The sequence below is a fragment of the Xylocopa sonorina genome, chromosome 14 (assembly GCF_050948175.1).
Source record: "Xylocopa sonorina isolate GNS202 chromosome 14, iyXylSono1_principal, whole genome shotgun sequence".
Taxonomy (NCBI): Eukaryota; Metazoa; Arthropoda; class Insecta; order Hymenoptera; family Apidae; genus Xylocopa; species Xylocopa sonorina.
The window spans coordinates 1814752-1834791 of record NC_135206.1 but is presented as its reverse complement, the minus strand read 5'-3'; the positions used below and the strand labels follow the sequence as shown (position 1 = coordinate 1834791).

The following is a 20040-nucleotide window of genomic DNA, read 5'->3' as shown; positions in this document are numbered from 1 at the left end:
TTGGATAATTAAATGTAGAAGGACATTATAAACCACTAATTTTCACCAGAAATCGCAGCATGAATTATCTTTAATACAACAAAGCTCCATATTGATTAGGATAATTAAATGAAGGACATTACAGGCCACTAACTTTCACCAGAAATCGTAGAGTGTATTATCTTTAATACAACAAAGTTCCATATTAATTAGGATAAATGAATGAAGAAGGATATTGCACTAACTGTCACTAGAAATTCTTGGGTGAATTATCTTTAATACAACAAAGTTCTATATTGATTAGCATAATTAAATGAGTAGGATATTATACACTACTAACTGTCATCAGAGATCTCAGCATGCATTATCTTTAGTACAACAAACTTTCATATTAACACTTTAACGACCGCTCACACGGCATGTGTGTGATAGCCGGAACAACACGTAAACGTGCGGTCGTTAAAGTGTTAATTAGGATAATTAAATGAAGAAGGACAGTACATGCTACTAACTGTTATCAGAAATTCCAGCATGAATTATCTTTAATATAACAAAGTTCCATATTAATTAGGATAAATAAATGAAGAAGGATGTTACATTAACTCTCACCAGAAATCCTTGGGTGAATTATCTTTGATACAATAAAGCTCTATATTGATTAGGATAATTAAATGAAGAAGGACATTACAGGCCATTAACTTTCACCAGAAATCTCAGCATGAATTATCTTCAATACAACAAAGCTCTATGTTGATTAGAATAATTAAATGAAGAAGGACATTACATATTACTAACTCTCATTAGAAATCTCAGCAGGAATTATCCTTAATACCACAATGTTCCATATTAATTACGATAATTAAATGAAGAAGGATGTTACACTAACTTTCACCAGAAATCCTTGGATGAATTATCTTTAATACAATAAAACTCCATATTGATTAGGATAACTAAATGAAGGACATTGCAGGCCACTAACTCTCGCCAGAAATCTCAGCGTGAATTATATCTAATACCACAAAGTTCCATATTAATTACGATATTTAAATGAAGAAGGATATTACACTAACTCTCCCCAAAAATCCCTGGTCGAATTATCTTTAATACAACAAAGTTCCATTCTCTCAATTTGTAAAACGTGCTTACGGACGCATTCGATCGCGAACGATTAAACAATCGTTAATTAAACGAGCGATATGTAAACTTCATTCTCGCGTTGAAAGCAATCGTTTTCTTTATTTTCTACCAAGGAAAACGATCTCGTACCTGCACGCATTTTGTGTATCCTCGATAGTGACGTTAATCGTAATTATCGCCGTCTCGAATTATTATCTGGCACGTATTTCGATATAAAAATGCTGGTACGTTTTACCAAGACGATCAGAGAACTTTCGTCGATCGTGAAAGAGTTGTTTAAACCATTTTACGAGTAACTATTCCTCGATACATGCGGCACAATCGAAAATGAAGAATTTCGTTCTAGTTTTTCTGCTACTCGTTTTAATCGTCATTCTAATCGTTGTTAGCCAACCAGTGAAGAAACTAGCTGTGAGTTTTTCTCTGCAATTTAACAAAGAATTTCTTTCATTCTCAATATTCACTATTTTCTCCATTGCAACATAATCAGAACAATTCATTTGACATTTAACAGTAACAATTAATTTTATTGATAACTGGAATTGCTCGAGCAGGAATCAATAAATTACTTTAAAGATTTTTCATAAATCTATATAATATAAAAAAGAATTGATCATTCTTAATAATAAATCTTCAATCAATAAATACTTTAAACATTTTTCATAAATGAAATTCATCATTCTTTACAATAAATCTTCAAATTGCAATTATATTCTGAATGCATCTTTTTTTAAATAAATCTTTGGTGGTTTACAGGATACTGACGACAAAGATATCGCAAACAGTGGACAGAGCAGGTATCCCAGGTACTTGAAACTGAAACCTGGACTCTGCAAAGTGAACCAATATTTTGACAAAGCTGAGGGTCGATGCTTAGGTGTGATAGGCGGTGGCAGAGTGCTTTACTTGAATGACACGCAATCTTGTGGCACAAACGTGTTGAAACCTCATTGCAGCAACCCAAGATACTACTACATATGCAAGCAGAACAAAACGATATTAGCAGAATGCCCAAACAAGCGGCATTTCGAGAGCAGATTACAGAAATGCGTCCTCGTACCTCGCGAGAATTACATTTCTGATGCTGTGCAGTTAAATTTGGATACCTTCAAGGGATTTTTCGAGTGCAAGAGGCCAGGTTCATTCTCTGTTGCAGGCGAATGCGCTCTGTTTTACACCTGCACGAGAAACGGCTATCAGATGCAGCAGGATTTCTACAGGTGCCCAAGAAACATGGCTTACGACGCTGAGATTGAGATGTGCTCGCCATCGAGCACGTGCGAAAGCTCCAGGACTTTCTCCTCGCTGTGTTTGTTGAACAGCAGCTCGTTAGCGGTACCAAAAGTTGGGATCAACTGCGAAACGATGTACACGAATGGAGAAGTAATTGCTGCTGCGAATATTGGCCAAACTACGACTGTAAGTGTCGATGAAATGAGTACGAGTAGAGAAAAGGTGACCAGAGTGATGTTTAACGATGGTGAAGTAGCATTTACGACTGTTTCTTATGCGAAGCCATTGGTATCCGGAGATAACGATGTCGCAAACACGATGGGACGTACTCAGGAAATGTCACGTTCATCGAATATTGATGACTCCACGTCGACTGCGTTGCATTCGACAAGCACGTCTGAGAAGAAAACAAATTTCCCTGTACAACAACGGGACAGCATAACTGCGATGAAAGGGATTAGTAAACAGTTGGATACCAAAGATGATGCTATTAACGCATCTCCGTCGATTTTACCTGATCTGGTAACGTCTAGTATTACAGAAAAGGGAGTGGAAACAAGTACTGTTGTTGCAGAGGTAGATTCAGTTAGTACTACAGAAAAAGAAGTAGAAACAAGTACTATTGGTGCAGAAATAAATTCAATTACTACTACAGAAAAGAGAGTGGAAACAAATACTGTTGTTGCAGAAGAAAATTCAGTTACTACTACAAAAAAAGAAATAGAAACAAGTACTGTTGTTGCAGAAGTAAATTCAGTTGGTACTACAGAAAAAGAAGTAGAAACAAGTACTACTGTTGCAGAAGTAAATTCAGTTGGTACCACAGAAAAAGAAGTAGAAACAAGTAGTATTGTTGTAGAAGCAAATTCAATTACTACTACAAAAAATGAAATAGAAACAAGTACTGTCGTTGCAGAAGTAAATTCAATTACTACTACAGAAAAGGAAATAGAAATAGGTAATGCTGTTCAAGAAGCAAATTTAGTTAGTACTACAGAAAAGGGAGTAGAAACAAGTGCTATTGTTGCAGAAGCAAATTCAATTACTACTACAAAAAGTGAAATAGAAGCAAGTACTGTTGTTGCAGAAGTAAATTCAGTTGATACTACAGAAAAAGGAGTAGAAACAAATTCAATTACTACTACAAAACAAGAAATAGAAACAAGTACTATTGTTGCAGAAATAAATTCAATTAGTACTACAGAGAAGAAAATAGAAACAAATACTGTTGTTGCAGAAACAAATTCAATTATTAGCACAGAAAAGGAAGTAGAAACAAGTACTATTGTTGCAGAAGTAAATTCAATTACTACTACAAAAAGTGAAATAGAAGCAAGTACTGTTGTTGCAGAAGTAAATTCAGCTGGTACTACAGAAAATGAAGTAGAAACAAGTAGTATTGTTGCAGAAGTAAATTCAATTACTACTACAGAAAAGGAAATAGAAATAGGTAATGCTGTTGCACAAGCAAATTCAGTTAGTACTACAGCAAAGGGAGTAGAAACCAGTACTAACGTTGCAGAAGTAAATTCAGTTGGTACTACAGAAAAGGAAGTAGAAACAAGTACTATCGTTGCAGAGGCAAATTCAATTACTACTACAAAAAAGGAAATAGAAATAGGTAATGCTGTTCAAGAAGCAAATTTAGTTAGTACTACAGAAAAGAGAGTAGAAACAAGTACTATTGTTGCAGAAGCAAATTCAATTGCTACTACAAAAAATGAAATAGAAACAAGTACTGTTGTTGCAGAAGCAAATTCAGTTGGTACCACAGAAAAGAAAGTAGAAACAAGTACTGTTGTTGTAGAAATAAATTCCGTTAGTACTACAGAAAAAGAAATAGAAACAAGTACTGTTCTTACAGAAGCAAATTCAGTTGGTTACACAGGAAAGAAAGTAGAAACAAGTACTGTTGTTGCAGAAATAAATTCAGTTGGTACTACAGAGAAGGAAGTAGAAACAAATACTGTTGTTGCAGAAACAAATTCAGTTGGTACCATAGAAAAGGGAGTAAAAACAAATACTGTTGTTGCAGAAGAAGATTCAGTTACTGCTCCAGAAAAGGGAGTAGAAACAAGTACTGTTATTGCAGAAACAAATTCAGTTGGTGGTACAGAAAAAGAAATAGAAACAAGTAGTATTGTTGCAGAAACAAATTCAATTAGTACCATAGAAAAGAAAGTAGAAACAAATACTGTTATTGCAGAAACAAATTCAATTACCACTACAGAAAAGGAATTAGAAACAAGTACTATTGCTGTAGAAGTAGATTCAAGTAAACCATTGTCTAAAATTCATACTACAAAGTCAGGACAATATAATACAATTACAGATAAATTTATCGAAAAGACTACTGAAGCTGTAGCCACTAATGTTCCACCACTAATTTTAACTAATCCATCAACAACTAGTTCTATAACGAGCATGGAAATGGGCTCGAGTGAACCGTCGTTCAAAGTTACTGATACTCGACGATCTAATTTAGAAGAATACAGTACAACAGTGGATAAAAATATAGAACAGTCGGTTACCAACTCTGAAACCATCAACGTTACTCCTGCAATGACTTCTGATAATACAGAAATACAAGTGGAAACAGAAACCACAGTAATTCTGAACACAATTAATGTACCAGAACAGAGCACTGGTAGAACAACAAAACGATTATCCATTAAAGACGAAATACCTGATTATATTTCAACAATTTCAGCTGCAAGTGAATTTAATAATGAGAATGTAATTTATGGATCTACTCAAATATCAATTGATAAGTTTTCAACCCTGATCTATGGTAACGAAAAAAGTACTACTGAACTAGCAGATATGGTCACTATTGATGAAGAAGTTAATAGTGATGCGATTATGACTGAAACTAATGTTGCAGAAACATCTACAAATATTTTTGAGACCAATACTTACACTGTATCCGTGGGAAATGTTGGATTCACCAATTTGTTGAACGAGTCAGAATATTCTAAGACTGATTTCTACGACTCTGCACTTTTCAATGATACTGACTCTGCAAATTATTCTGATACCATGATTGTTAGCAATAATATCGCTTCATCGACTGAAAAGATTAATGAATTTAAAACTACAATGGAAATCGAGCCTGCTGTAACGAATTTCTCGTTTTCAGATAGACTGAATAATAATGAATTCATTGAGAACGTTACGCAAGCAACAGAATCAACAACTTTTGTAGACGATTCTCTTAAATCGACAATGCTTTCAGGGTCACTTGTTTCAATCGCAGATAAGATTGTTCCATCGTCAGTAATAAAGGACAATATAATAAACACTACTTTTCCTATAAATGCAAACGGGATATTTACAACTACTGTTCGTGTTAACATAAATGATGTTGACAATGTAACTCAAACGTTTACTGCTATCGATATGGACAATATCGAAAATATAACTGGTGATTTTGTTACTGCTTCCGTTGATACGTCTCTTAGAAACACTGATGCTACTAACGTTGAGGATGTAACCGGAGGATCTATAAATGATCTAGAAACATCTTCTATTGTCACAATTAATACAATTCCTACGTACATTGATTCAAACAGTTCTGAAATTGTAATCGATGGGATTACTATTGGTTCTGCTGATAATAAGTCTGTTAATAATAATATTGGAAGCGTTACTGAAATATCTGCTCCATTCGATGAATCTAGCAGACCGGTTACACAAGAGGACGCATTAACAACTACAATTAGATCAAGCACAAGTCTCGAAGAATTACTTGCCATTTGTAGAGCATACGGATTAATAGAGCCTGTTACAGAAACGACAGTCTCAGATTCTAGTAACATAAAAGAATATTTAAAATCGTTACATAAGAATTCTTGGAATACAGGCAAGGAGAAAACATCAAGGCGTAATGGAAAAGAGAAATCTACGAATGTATCGAAACAGATGTACAATGAAAGAGCAATATTAAAGAACGTTCCATTACCTATTAAGTTAGTGATATTAAATATCGTCGATAAACTCGAGCTGCACGTAAAGAACATTTTAAAAAAATTATTGCATTAAAAAAGGGTACTTTTCTATATCAAGACACAAAAAATTGTACATTGATTGTAATAAGTTTGAAGAAACAAAAAATGTTAAATAGGGAAATAAAAGTAGCGATTTGAGTTATGGAGCTTTTGAGTAGCTACTTTAACTGCTGCGCTTCATTGTGTAAGCATCAATAAGATGCAACGATAATTATAATTAAAAGATGGAAGCCAAGGAACGTATCTTTATGTGAATAAAAATTCTTAAGAAGACTTAAAAAGCGTAATCATAGTGAACTTAAAGAAGATACGTGTTTACTTCATTAGTTCCTCTCAAGAAATAAATTTATATAGCTATTGTTTTCATTTTTACTATTACGTGACCAAAATGGGAATCGTATAAAACAAATAATGTACGATATTTGATACGTAAGGGCAAAATAAAGGTGTAGATTGTTAATATTCCATAATACGGAGTATTAAATGGATTGTTAAAGCGTAATACGGAGTATTAAATGGATTGTTAAAGCGTAATATGGATTATTAAAACATAATACACAATAGTAACTTTTACTTTGAAGAGCAACTCACAATAGAATTTCTTTCATGAAAACAGTTATACAATTTAAGCTGTTTGTACGTGTAAGAGAAAATAATTTTTTACTCCTAAAATACAGATTTGTAACGTACATCTGCTAGTAAAAGTTTCGTTTGACAATTTGTGTCATTATATCACATTTGGCAGACAAAAGGATAAAAGTAATTAAATTATATGTATAAATATAAATATATTTATGTACCCGTGTATATAATAAAATCTGAAGAGGTAGTTCCCTAAACATTCCTAAAAATTATTGTTACTACTGTAAAATAAATATTTGATCCATCAATTGTACTATATTGGAAAACTTTGCTGATATTACGTGCCCTCTTTGTCTTGTTCATTTATCAACGTGTAATATAAACCTTTCTTCTCGATTAACTCTTTATGAGTTCCCATCTGAAAGTAAGGACACATCGATAAGTATTTAATTTCAATATTATTATTATTATAATTTAGCTTTTTTATCTTCTATTTTAATATTTACCTCTGCGATCATTCCTCGTTGTAAGACAACAATAATATCAGCATTTTTAATTGTACTTAATCTGTGAGCAATTACTAAAACTGTTCTTCCTTGAATAACATTGTCCAACGCTTTTTGTACAATTTTTTCACTTTCGTAATCCAACGCACTGGAAATAATTAAATTATATGAAGTTTTAAGCTTGTAAACTGTGTATAAATTATTGGACAATATATGGACTGTTTATTTTGAAAATGGTGCAAATCCATTTTCTTTTGTTTCGAGAAAATTAAATGCTAGCAAATCTGACAATTAAAAAATATAGGCTAATTATGTGAAGTCTGGAAGTGTTTGCACTAATTTATCAATATGTAATTTGATTATATAAATTTCTTTTAGGCGAATTTAATTAAAATAATTCACAATTTCTAGGCTGCAAATAGACTTACACCACTTTCATAATTAGTCAATTGTAAATATCATTTAATTTCAATTTTCAAATAACAAATTAATATCACTTACAATATATATCTCATATTAATTAAATTTTGTTTATAAATGATAACAAGAAATAAAATAGGATTAGCATTTTTTATTATGAATGTTAATTATATTTATATGTGCCAATAATTATGAAAGTGGTCTAAGTCATATATTTCTTGTTTCGAGATATTCAACGAATTGCATTTGAATAAATGAAAAAATATTCTTACATTGTGCGACCTTTTTATTTGGAATTTTATTAGTCTTGATTAATGGAAATTTATTATGAATAGGAAATTTTGTGCGAATTTCATACGAAAATGTTATTTTTAAAGTTCGAATTGATTTAGACGATTTTCAAAATTAACTGAATGTCCTATAAATGACTTAAAGCAATAAAAAAATATGAGTTTTATTATTTGAAACAATAATTTTAATGAAATAGTTCATGAACATTTATTAACTATTTTAAAAAAGTAATACATTTTTATAATTTCAAGTTTTATTTGAAACAATAACTTTAATGAAATAATTCATGAACATTTATTAACTATTTTTAAAAAGTAATCCATTTTTATAATTTCTAGTTTTATTTGAAACAATAATTTTAATGAAATAATTCATGAACATTTATTAATTATTTTAAAAAAGTAATCCATTTTTATCATTTCGAGTTTTGAAGATTCTTAAATCTTTATGTTTTTCTTTCGTTACTGGTCTAGTGGTGGTGCATAATGGAAGTAGCTTAATATTTCTGTATAATTTTGGTCTTCCTCTTTTAGGTGAAAGATCCACAACGTGGAATTCAGAATCATCTAAAGAAGTTTTATAGAACATTTGATAAGGTTCATTTTTCAAGAATCTCATCCATCGTATTTGCAGCCAAGAGACAGATTCGTCCGCAGTATTTTTTACTCTTCTTGTTGTCGACTCTTCTAGTAATTTTGTTGAAATAAAATCCGGCTGCGACATTCGTTTTATCAAAAATGTATCATTTATCGGATTTATTATGTAGTTCAGAAACACGTGAAAAATAGCCACGCGCTTTTTTCAAGTTATGTTTATATAATGTCTCTAAATTTTTCACTTAGACCACTTTTATAATTAGCACTAAATGAATTCCATATAATGTTGAAAGTACAACAACCATTTGATGGTTCATTTTTGACGATATCATAAAAATTACATTGGACAAAATTTAGTTTCAGATAATGTGCTGTGAAATAACTGATAAACTCATTTTTTTTTATTTTGACTTAGACCACTTTCATAATTATGGGCACATATATTGTTAAACTTAACACAAAATATTGGTATTATTAATTATTTATGCTCTTCGTGTGGCAGTGTTTTCAAATATTCATGATGCACAGAAAGCATATAAGGTAATAGCTGCATATTCTTATACTTTTCAAATATAATAGGCTTGGCATCATGATACAACATTTAAATTGAACAAAGCATTGGCATTTTTTAAAATATTAAATACTAACTAGTTATAAACAAAAAGTTTATACTGAATTAAGCATCAATTACGTAAGCATATCTAATTTTTTTTAAAAAAGGATTTACACCACTTTCAAAATAAACGGTCCATATGAAAGTTATATGAAGTTTTAAACTTGTAAATTGTGTATAAATTATAATATAATATAATTGTATATAAATAATAATATAATAAATTATAATAGAATTTTATATAAATTATAATATAATAAATTATAATAGAATTGTATATAAATTATAATATAATTTATATACAATTTATTAAACTTCATATTATGAAGTTTTTCTTTTAACTTGTTAGATTTACCAGAAGAAAGTTATTTACCTTGTAGCCTCGTCCAAAATTAAGATGGACGGTTTCTTCAATAACGCTCTTGCGATTGCGATCCGTTGTTTCTGTCCACCAGAAAGTTGCGTTCCTCTCTCGCCTACTTGTGTCTCGTATTTATGTGGGAATTTCATGATAAATTCGTGAGCATTCGCTTTCTTGGCCATCTCGATCACCTGATGGAATCAGAAGACAAAACTTAAGGAAACCAATTTTAGTAAAAAATAATTATTTATGTCAGCTGATGGTACCAAAAGATAAAACTTAAGGAAACTAATTTCAATAAGAAATAATTATTTAAGTCACCTGATGATACCAGAAGATAAAACTTAAGGAAACCAATTTCAATAAAAAGTAATTGCTTAAGTCACCTGATGGAATCAGATGATAAAAGTTAAGGAAACCAATTTCAATAAAAAATAATTATTTATGTCAGCTGATGGTACCAAAAGATAAAACTTAAGGAAACTAATTTCAATAAGAAATAATTATTTAAGTCACCCGATGGAATCAAAAGATAAAACTTAAGGAAACCAATTTCAATAAAAAGTAATTACTTAAGTCACCTGATGGAATCAGAAAATAAAACTTAAGGAAACCAATTTCAATAAAAAATAATTATTTAAGTCACCTAATGATACCAGAAGATAAAATTTAAGGAAACCAATTTTAATAAAAAATAATTATATAAGTCACCCGATGGAATCAAAAGATAAAACTTAAGGAAACCAATTTCAATAAAAAGTAATTACTTAAGTCACCTGATGGAATCAGAAGATAAAACTTAAGGAAACCAATTTCAATAAAAAGTAATTATTTAAATCACCTGATTGTACGAGAAGATAAAACTTGAGGAAACCAATTTCAGTAAAAATTAATTATTTAAGTCAGTTGATGGTACGAGAAGATAAAACTTAAGGATACCAATATTAATAAAAGTAATTTCTTAAGTCGCATCGTAACGAACTCTGCTACAATAGTGTTATCATTTTTAAAAAAAAGAAACATAGTACAGATTTACTGTAAACAAATAGAATGATATCAAATGAAGCATCATCAATGTTCATCCATGGAACTATCAGTAGAAATACAAGCCTTTCAATTCAACATTTACAGTAGGTTGATTTATAATTATTCACCAAATTTATATTGACGTGTCTTTGGTTACATTTAATTGACGTTTCATTTAATTTCTTATTCATAAAAATATTCTTCTCTCTTTCATTAATAAGAATTAATAAAATTGATTAGAAAAAAAGTTATGGCCACTTAAATGTGAATTTTTCCATCAACCAATAATTGTAGGAAATTTATTAATTAAAGACAATTACAAGATCACTAGATAGTTCTTTTAAACTGAGATATTACTTGAAAGACTGCTCATAAACAACTGCTTCGTCATTTTAAAACATTCACAGGAAAAACTCATTCCACGCACATAACATTTGAAACCTGAATTATTGATTAACTTTTAAATTAAGATAATTTCATTATCCTACATAATAATACCACCAGTTACTGAACACCCTGTATAACTGCCAAGATGTAACTAAAAATTAATAATTACTCAACTTTAAATTCAATACTCACATCTTCATCCGTGGCACTTGGTTTCCCGTATCGTATATTTTCAATAATGCTGGTAGCAAATAAAATTGGCTCCTGATCTATGTACCCTAAAACATTACCCCTGAGGTAACTAGCATTGAGCGACCTTAAATCTTTCCCATCGATTGTAATCGAACCATCATTAACATCATAAAATCTAAAAAGTACTTTATTATTATTCAAATCTTGTTATATTCGATAAAGAAGAGTCTGTAGATGGATATTAATAGTACCTTTCGAGTAAAGCGGCTATCGTTGATTTACCATTACCACTGGTGCCAACGATGGCCACAGTTTTCCCAGCAGGAATGTGTAAATTAAAATCTTTCAAGATAACATGGTCTTGTCTGGTTGGATAGCTGAATTTCACGTTTTTAAAAGTGATACTCCCTGCAAGGGATCGATCCCCAATAACTTCTCCGCTAATCATCATTGGTGATGGTGGCATGTTCAGATACTGCAAAAATCAATTTAATACAATCATGAGAAATATTTTTAATTGCTCTGCGCTAATATATGCAGAGTACAATCAAAATATTGGGTTGTTCAGAGAGTAATTTCGTTTTTTACTAACAGAGGGACTAATTGTATTTTTTCACAGTGAACATCACATTTAAATCGCATAATCATTATATATTTTGTCAGCTGATATAGCAAGGCTTGTTTGTTAAAAATTTTGTTCGATTCTTTGCAATAGTTTTCGTTTGGTGCCCTATCAAAGATGGATTTTACTCCTTTGCTATCGAAAAGGTAAAAATGCAGTTCAAGCAAGGCGAAAATTATGTGATGTGTATGAGGAGATGTATTGACCCAATAACAATGCCAAAATTGGTTTACAAAATTTTTTTGAAGAAGAATTTCAAGGAGATCGCTTTTTTTTTAGCTTCTACTAATTCTGAAGTGTACTGTGATCAATTGGACAAATTCACAGTGAACATCACACTTAAGCCGCATAATCATTATATATTTTGTCAGCTGATGTAGCAAGGCTTGTTTGTTAAAAATTTTGTTCGATTCTTTGCAATAGTTTTCGTTTGGTGCCCTATCAAACATGGATTTTACTCCTTTGCTATCGAAAAGGTAAAAATGCAGTTCAAGCAAGGCGAAAATTATGTGATGTGTATGAGGAGATGTATTGACAATGCCAAAATTGGTTTACAAAATTTTTTTGAAGAAGAATTTCAAGGAGATCACTTTTTTTTAGCTTCTACTAATTCTGAAGTGTACTGTGATCAATTGGACAAATTCACAGTGAACATCACACTTAAGCCGCATAATCATTATATATTTTGTCAGCTGATATAGCAAGGCTTGTTTGTTAAAAATTTTGTTTGATTCTTTGCAATAGTTTTCGTTTGGTGCCCTATCAAACATGGATTTTACTCCTTTGCTATCGAAAAGGTAAAAATGCAGTTCAAGCAAGACGAAAATTATGTGATGTGTATGAGGAGATGTATTGACCCAATGACAATGCCAAAATTGGTTTGCAAAATTTTTTTGAAGAAGAATTTCAAGGAGATCGCTTTTTTTTTAGCTTCTACTAATTCTGAAGTGTACAATGATCAACTGGACAAATTGAATTATTCACTGAAACAGAAAAGGACAGAATTGATCAATAGAAAGGGTATAGTGTGTTCCACCACGATAATGCGAGACCTCGTACAAGTTTGGTAACTCGCCAAGAGCTTTTGCAGCTTGAATGAGATGTACTACCACACCCACCATGTTCTCCAGATTTAACACCTTCAGAATATTACTTGTTCCAGTCTCTGCAAAATTTTTTGGACTGGAAGACCTTCACTTTAAATCAGAACGTCAAATATAACTTGAATCAATCTTTTGCCAGCAAAGACCAGAAGTATTAAGAGCGTGGAATCAATCTCCTGACCGAAAGATGGCAAAAAGTATTGGACCAAAATGGAGGATACATAATTTAGTAAAATGTTTGTACACTCTAAAAGAATCGTGTTTCATTTTCACCAAAAAAAAATGAAATGACTTTCCGAACAGCCCAATAGATGGTCAAACTTTGGAATCCTATTCTGTTTTTCTTAACAAAGAGAAATAGTTATATATACATAGGTCTTTCTAGAGAAATAAATATTTCTGGATTACAATGAATTGACAAGGATTCACCGCATATGAAATCTTAACTGTATCACTTTTTCTGATTCATATTCAAGTATTCGAAGAAATCTTAGCAAATAACTTATGCAGATTCATATATGGACCGTTTATTTTGAAAGTGGTGTAAGTCCTTTTTTAAAAAAATGAGATATGACGTAATTTATGCTTAACTTAGTGTAAACTGCCCTACACTGTATATAACACTATATACCTAATATAATAATATAATATGGTACTATATATCTCAACTATAATAATAATTAATAATACTATAATATTCAAACATTTAGTGTATAAGATTCCTAATTATTGGTAGAAACATGAATATAGTAATAAATATGATATAATAAATGTAGTAATAAGAAAGAACGAGAATTTTAGGGACATAACAATTCCTTAATTATTATTATATGGACCGTTTATTTTGAAAGTGGTATAAGTCCTTTTTTAAAAAAAATGAGATATGATTTAATTTATGCTTAATTTAGTGTAAACTTTTTGTTTATAACTAGTTAGTATTTAATATCTTAAAAAATGCCAATGCTTTGTTCAATTTAAATGTTGTATTATGATGCCAAGCCTATTATATTTGAAAAATATAAGAATATGCAGCTATTACCTTATATACTTTCTGTGCATCGTGAATATTTCAAAACACTGCCACACGAAGAGCATAAATAATAAATAATACCAATATCTTGTGTTAAGTCTAACAATACATAAATATAATTAACGTTCATAATAAAAAATGCTAATCCTATTTTATTTCCTGTTAATATTTATAAACAAAATTGGATTAACATGAGATATATATTTTAAGTGATATTTCTTATCTCAAAATTGAAATTAAATGATATTTACAATTGACTAATTATGAAAGTGGTGTAAGTCCATTTGCAGCCTGGAAATTGTCAATTATTTTAGTTAAATTCGCCTGAAAGAAATTTATATAATCAAATTACATATTGATAAATTAGTACAAACATTCCCAGACTTCACATAATTAGCCTATATTTTTTAATTGCCAGATCTGCTAACGTTTAATTTTCTCGAAACAAAAGAAAATGGACTTGCACCACTTTCAAAATAAACGGTCCATATAATAGTTTTTATGGTAGCGCAGAGATACTGAGGAACAGTATCATTGCTTCTTGTAATAAAATTGAAGGTAATCGAAAAGTTTTTAACTTATTAAGTGCCAACACATTCGCAGCAATTCTCTTAATCTTTTAATGACCATTTTTTCCAGCAAAAGATCAATAATTTCTTTTTATTTAACACGTTCACTATATGACGTGAATGCTATAGCATTTAAATTTTAAAGCCAATTGTCATTCATTTAATTTTATATAATCTTGATTTTATGCATTTTAAAGTAATGTCCAATTGATGAAATTTTTACTGTTCGCGAACGTGTTAAGGCATCGTCATAAATGAAAATGTTTACATATAAAAGAGAAGAAATTTGTAGACCCATGTTTATGATAAATGCACACTTATCCACTCTTAAGAAGAGTAAAATGCGATATTAAAGTTTGATCATCAATTTCAATTGCATAATAATAGAATTGTATATATACAGGGTGATTCACTACTCGTGTGACTTTTTCAGATGATACTATACCTGAAATGCAAGAAAAAAGTTCATATAAACCTAGGTCCAATTTGCAAAAATGGCAGAGAAAATTTGGATTTTTGTTTTCTCCAGAGAAACAGCATTTTCACTTATAATATTGATTGTATCTTCCAGACCGTTAGTCCTACAAGAAAATGACAAATAATATTAAAAAGAGCAATAAATTTGCTACTATAATATTCTCTATTTTACCTTAAAACTCGAAAATAGATGGAGTAATTAAAGTTTAATCCATTGGCTGAGATATCTCGCAGTTTGCGTAACAAGTTTAGATTAATTGCAGTTGAAATAAGTTTATAGCCATTTTATTAGTTAGGAATTGTTAGAAAGAATGATCTGTAAATGTTATTTTAGCACTATATCTGTGACTTAATATTTAGATTTTATGAAATTCGATGTTTTCCTTAAAATAAAATTTTGGTACTCAGGGCAAGACGCTCCAAATTTGTCTGGCAGTGAATATATATAAGTTAAACTTATCTCAGGAGGCAAAATTTGTAAATTACGAAAACTTCCTGATAATTGCTTTACTTAGTTGCAGTTTTCACCATTTCACAACAATTTTTTACAACATTTCTTTGCTTCCGTGTATAAGAATAAAAAACTGATTATATCATCGAAAAGCTTAGAGAATAAAGAAGTTTTTGTGAAATTTTCTACGCTCCATGTCTAAAAATAATTACCTAAATAAGAGATCAAAGTTTTCGTCATTTACAAATTTTTGGTCCTAAGATAAGTTTCAACTTATATTCCTCTCCCTGTTTTCTAGTTTCAGGGTAAAATAGAGACTACTATAACAGAAAATTTATTGCTCTTTTAAATATTGTTTGTCATTTTCTTGTAGGACTAATGCTCTGGAAGATATAATCAATAACATGAGCGAAACTGCTGTTTCTCTGAAAAAAATAAAAATTCAAATTTTCTCTGCCACTCTTGCAAATTGGACCTAGGTTTATATAAACTTTTTTCTTGCATTTTACATGTGGTATTGTCTGTAAAAATTTCTCACACGAGTAGTAAATCACTTTGTATATAAGACGAGGTAGTAACTATTAGCACCTCAGATATCTTCGAAACTATAAGTTTCACAGAAATATTTGCTGATACAAAATTGCACAGTACGAAAGGGACCATCCATTGACAAAAATAGTTTGTTTGTAAGTGGAGGTATGTCGAATATTTGAAGGCCACCTTCATTTTTTTAAATGGATCCGTATGTTTTTGCTTCTGTATTATTATAGAGCATCTTGAAACGAGTTCAACGACCTGTAACATGAAGCCATTGAAGGTCATAGAAAGTAAAGAAAGGCGACAATACTTACGGTTTTAGTAGTAACAGTTTGCAGGATAAGTTAAACATGATAATTTAAGTTAATTAGTAATAAAAGTTTGCAGGATAAGTTAAACATAAGATTAATATCAATAAATCGCCCAGTCTGTTCTGACCGACGTCGAGCAGCAATAAACGTGGGGTCTTCGAAAACTAAATTTATGACGCGTTCATTATCTCAATGCCAATTTTACATTGGGTCTTTTGCTAGAAGAATTATTTTTACTTGCACGACAATGCACATTATTCATTGATTGCGCGAATAGAAGTGAATAAAAAATTTTGAAATCATTGGATTGGACACAACGGTCCAATATCGTGGCCAGCTCGTTCACCAGACATAACACCTCTAGATTTCTTTCTGTGAGGAACACTGAAAGAGAAACTGTACAGAAAAGTACCAACTACACTTTACAACATGCAACAGCGAATTATTACAGCCTGTGTTATCGCCTTTCTCTACTTTATATCACCTTCAATGGTTTCATGTTACAGGTCGTTGAACTCGTTTTAAGTAGCTCTATCCTACGGCTTGCAATATTAACGAAGCTTTTGGCCAAGATACTGCTAACAAACGTGTGATGCAATGATAGTTCGCTCGATTCTTCAGAGCTGAAAATTTCAGATCTCAGAGCTTCACCTCTCAATGCTTCGAAGCTCAGAGTTTCAACTCTAAAAGCTTCAGATTTCAAAGCTTCAGAACTGAAAACTTCAAATTTCATAGCTTCCACTTTGAAAGTTTCAAAGCTCAAAGCTACAACTTTTAGTTTCAGAGCTCAGAGCTTCAGAACTGGAAACTTCAGATCTCAGAACTTAAAAACTGAAAACTTCAGATTTCATACCTTTAAATCTCAAAGCTTCAAAGCTCAGAACTTCAACTCTCAAAGCTTCAGATCTCAGAGCTTCAGAACTGAAAACTTCAGATCTCATAGCTTCAACTCTTAAAGCTTCAAAGCTCAAAGTTACAACTCTCAATGCTTCAAATCTCAGAGCTTCAGAACTGAAAACTTCAAATTTCATACCTTTAAATCTCAAAGCTTCAAAGCTCAGAGCTTCAACTCTCGAAGCTTCAGAACTCATAGGTTCAGAACTGAAAATTTCAAATCTCATAGCTTCAACTTTCAAAGCTTCAAAGCTCAGAGCTTCAACTCTCAAAGCTTCAGAACTCACAGGTTCAGAACTGAAAATTTCAAATCTCATAGCTTCAACTCTTAAAGCTTCAAATCTCAAAGCTACAACTCTCAAAGCCTCAAATCTCAGAGCTTCAGAACTCAAAACTTCAGATCTCATAGCTTCAACTTTTTTACATTAGTACAGCCTGTGCGTCAATAAATTCTGACAGTGATGGACATCATTTCGAACACCTACTATAAACGTATGCTTCATTTATTACCAAAACCATATTATCGCCTCTTTCTCTACTTTCTATCACCTTCAATGAATTCATGTTACAGGTCGTTGGACTCGTTTTAAGATGCTCTATCCTAATACGAAAGCAAAAACATACCAATCCATTAATAAAAATGAAGATGACTTTCAAATGTTCGACATACCTCCACTTACAAAAAAACTATTTTTGTCAACGGATGGTCCCCTTCGTACTGTACAATTTTGTATCAGCAAATATTTCTGTGAAACTTATGGTTTCGAAGATATCTGAGATGCTAATAGTTACTGCCTCACTTTGTAGATGTATAAATATATATATACCTCGAAAACTCTAGCACCAGCACTAATACCTCTAACGTACGATCCAAATAACAATGATAACTGCGACAAAGATTTTTGTATAGTTTGCGTGGCCATTAAAAACGCCATTAATTCACCTGGAGTTAATTGTCCAGTGGACAACAAATGCCCACCAAAATATAAAGTACAAAGTAGAATACCGTTTAGAAACAGATTCGTTCCACCTTGAAACAAACCAATACCGAAACCTAATTTTTCATTCAGCATAGATCCTAATGTCACCTCCGTGGAAAACATTTCTATTTCTTTTTCTTCAGCTGCGAATGCCTTCACCTGTAAAAATGGAGAATAAAATATATAAATGATTGAAAAGAATTTTATATTATCCATATTACGCGTATTGCTACCGTTCTAATGTTTTGTATAGCTTCTTCGCAAACAGCTGTGGACTTAGCGAGTTGATTCTGCGCCTCGTTAGACAATTTTCTTAAGCTTCTTCCAAGCAGCGTACCAATGAGAATTATGGTAGGCAAAGATAACACTGTGGCTGCAGTCAATTGCGGAGAGATCCCTATCACAGAAACTATACATCCAATGATCTGCGTGGTACTTCTCAAGCCTTGCGATATGCATATCTTAAAAGTACTCTTAAAGTCTTGAATATCGCTGGTTAATCGACTTACTATTTCACCACTACGGTTTTCGTCAAAGAATCTGATGTCTTGCATTATGATCGATTTAAATAAATCTTGTCTCAAGTTCATAGCTATTCTTTCGCCCACGTGGGAGAGCATATAAATATATACAAATGTAAAAAATGCCTGAAATTAAAGCACGTAGTTATTTATAATTATACGCATCTTATTAAGTAACGTAGAACGCACAATTTATCTGATTGTGCGATTTATTACACATACTTGCGCAACATACATACGTGCCAATGCAAACGCTGGCTCAGTCAGTTGCGACAGCAGGTTCCCCATGGCGTTCCCTTCATTGCGTTGACAAAGTTTTGTTAATATATTTATTAAATTCCCTACGTTCTGTGGTATCCAAATATTTAGTACAGCAACAACCATTGCGCTCTGAAAAAATAGAAATTAGAAAAATTAAGATATGCGATAGAGTACACAGCTTTTGAGATAATAAAAGTATAACAGAGGCTTGATTTATAATTATTAGACAGTGAATTGATTAAACAAAGAATAACAATTATTTAAAATTAATACCAGAAATAGAACTCTTTTTCTCTTTTTTCTACCAAATATAAACTGTTCCAAAGTAATAACTTCTGCTAATAATTTTGCAAGATAAAAACGTCTACAATTATTTCTTCTAATTGCGAACTACAATTTTTTAGATTTCTTTTATATATTTATTAACTTAGAAAGAGAGCATTATTTTAGTGAATATTTCTATCCAGAAATTTTCTTTACGGTTTTATTATCTAATACAAGGGTCGACAACGTTGTGCGTGCAGACTTGTGCATTTGATTTAAGTAAAAAGAAAAGCTTTAATTTTGTGAGTAGCATCTCCATTCATTTTAGCCACGAGCCGCAACTGTGTCCGTCTTCAAATATCTAAATTCTACAAACTAATCAATATTTTACTAATTACAATATTACTATAATAATGCTTCATAATTTATGTAAGTTGGTCGATGAGGAATTCGGCAGCGGCTACTGAACTTTTATATTTCAAAACTATTAAAAAAAAGTTACTGACCCCTGATCTAATACATTTTAATTTATTACTGCTTTACATTCCTTGCAAATACTTACCGATAATGCTATCAATAATTGCCAAAGGTACGGATACAGATATTCGAAAAACTTCTTCCATTCAAACGTCAATTCTTTGTCATCTCTTTTTATGCTTTTCGTAGCTCTAAATTCCTTACTTAATACAG

At 31.3% G+C, this 20040-nt stretch overlaps 1 protein-coding gene across 3 annotated transcripts; it reads right to left on the bottom strand.

Moving 5' to 3' along the window:
- Positions 1 to 7137: 7137 nt before the first annotated feature.
- Positions 7138 to 20040, bottom strand: LOC143430500 (mitochondrial potassium channel ATP-binding subunit). 3 transcript variants are annotated; one of them, XM_076906811.1, is made up of 9 exons: positions 19913 to 20040; positions 19048 to 19215; positions 18538 to 18951; positions 18152 to 18463; positions 11582 to 11805; positions 11331 to 11505; positions 9738 to 9916; positions 7445 to 7592; positions 7138 to 7356 (listed from the first exon to the last, which is right to left on the bottom strand). In XM_076906811.1, exons 2-9 carry the CDS (start codon positions 19207 to 19209, stop codon positions 7276 to 7278), a joined length of 1695 nt encoding a protein of 564 aa, XP_076762926.1. In that variant the 5' UTR covers positions 19210 to 19215; positions 19913 to 20040; the 3' UTR covers positions 7138 to 7275. The 3 variants fall into 3 exon arrangements, with proteins under 3 accessions (XP_076762926.1, XP_076762928.1, XP_076762927.1); XM_076906813.1 differs by having other exon boundaries at positions 18538 to 18701; positions 19065 to 19215; XM_076906812.1 differs by lacking the exon at positions 19913 to 20040 and having other exon boundaries at positions 19065 to 19196.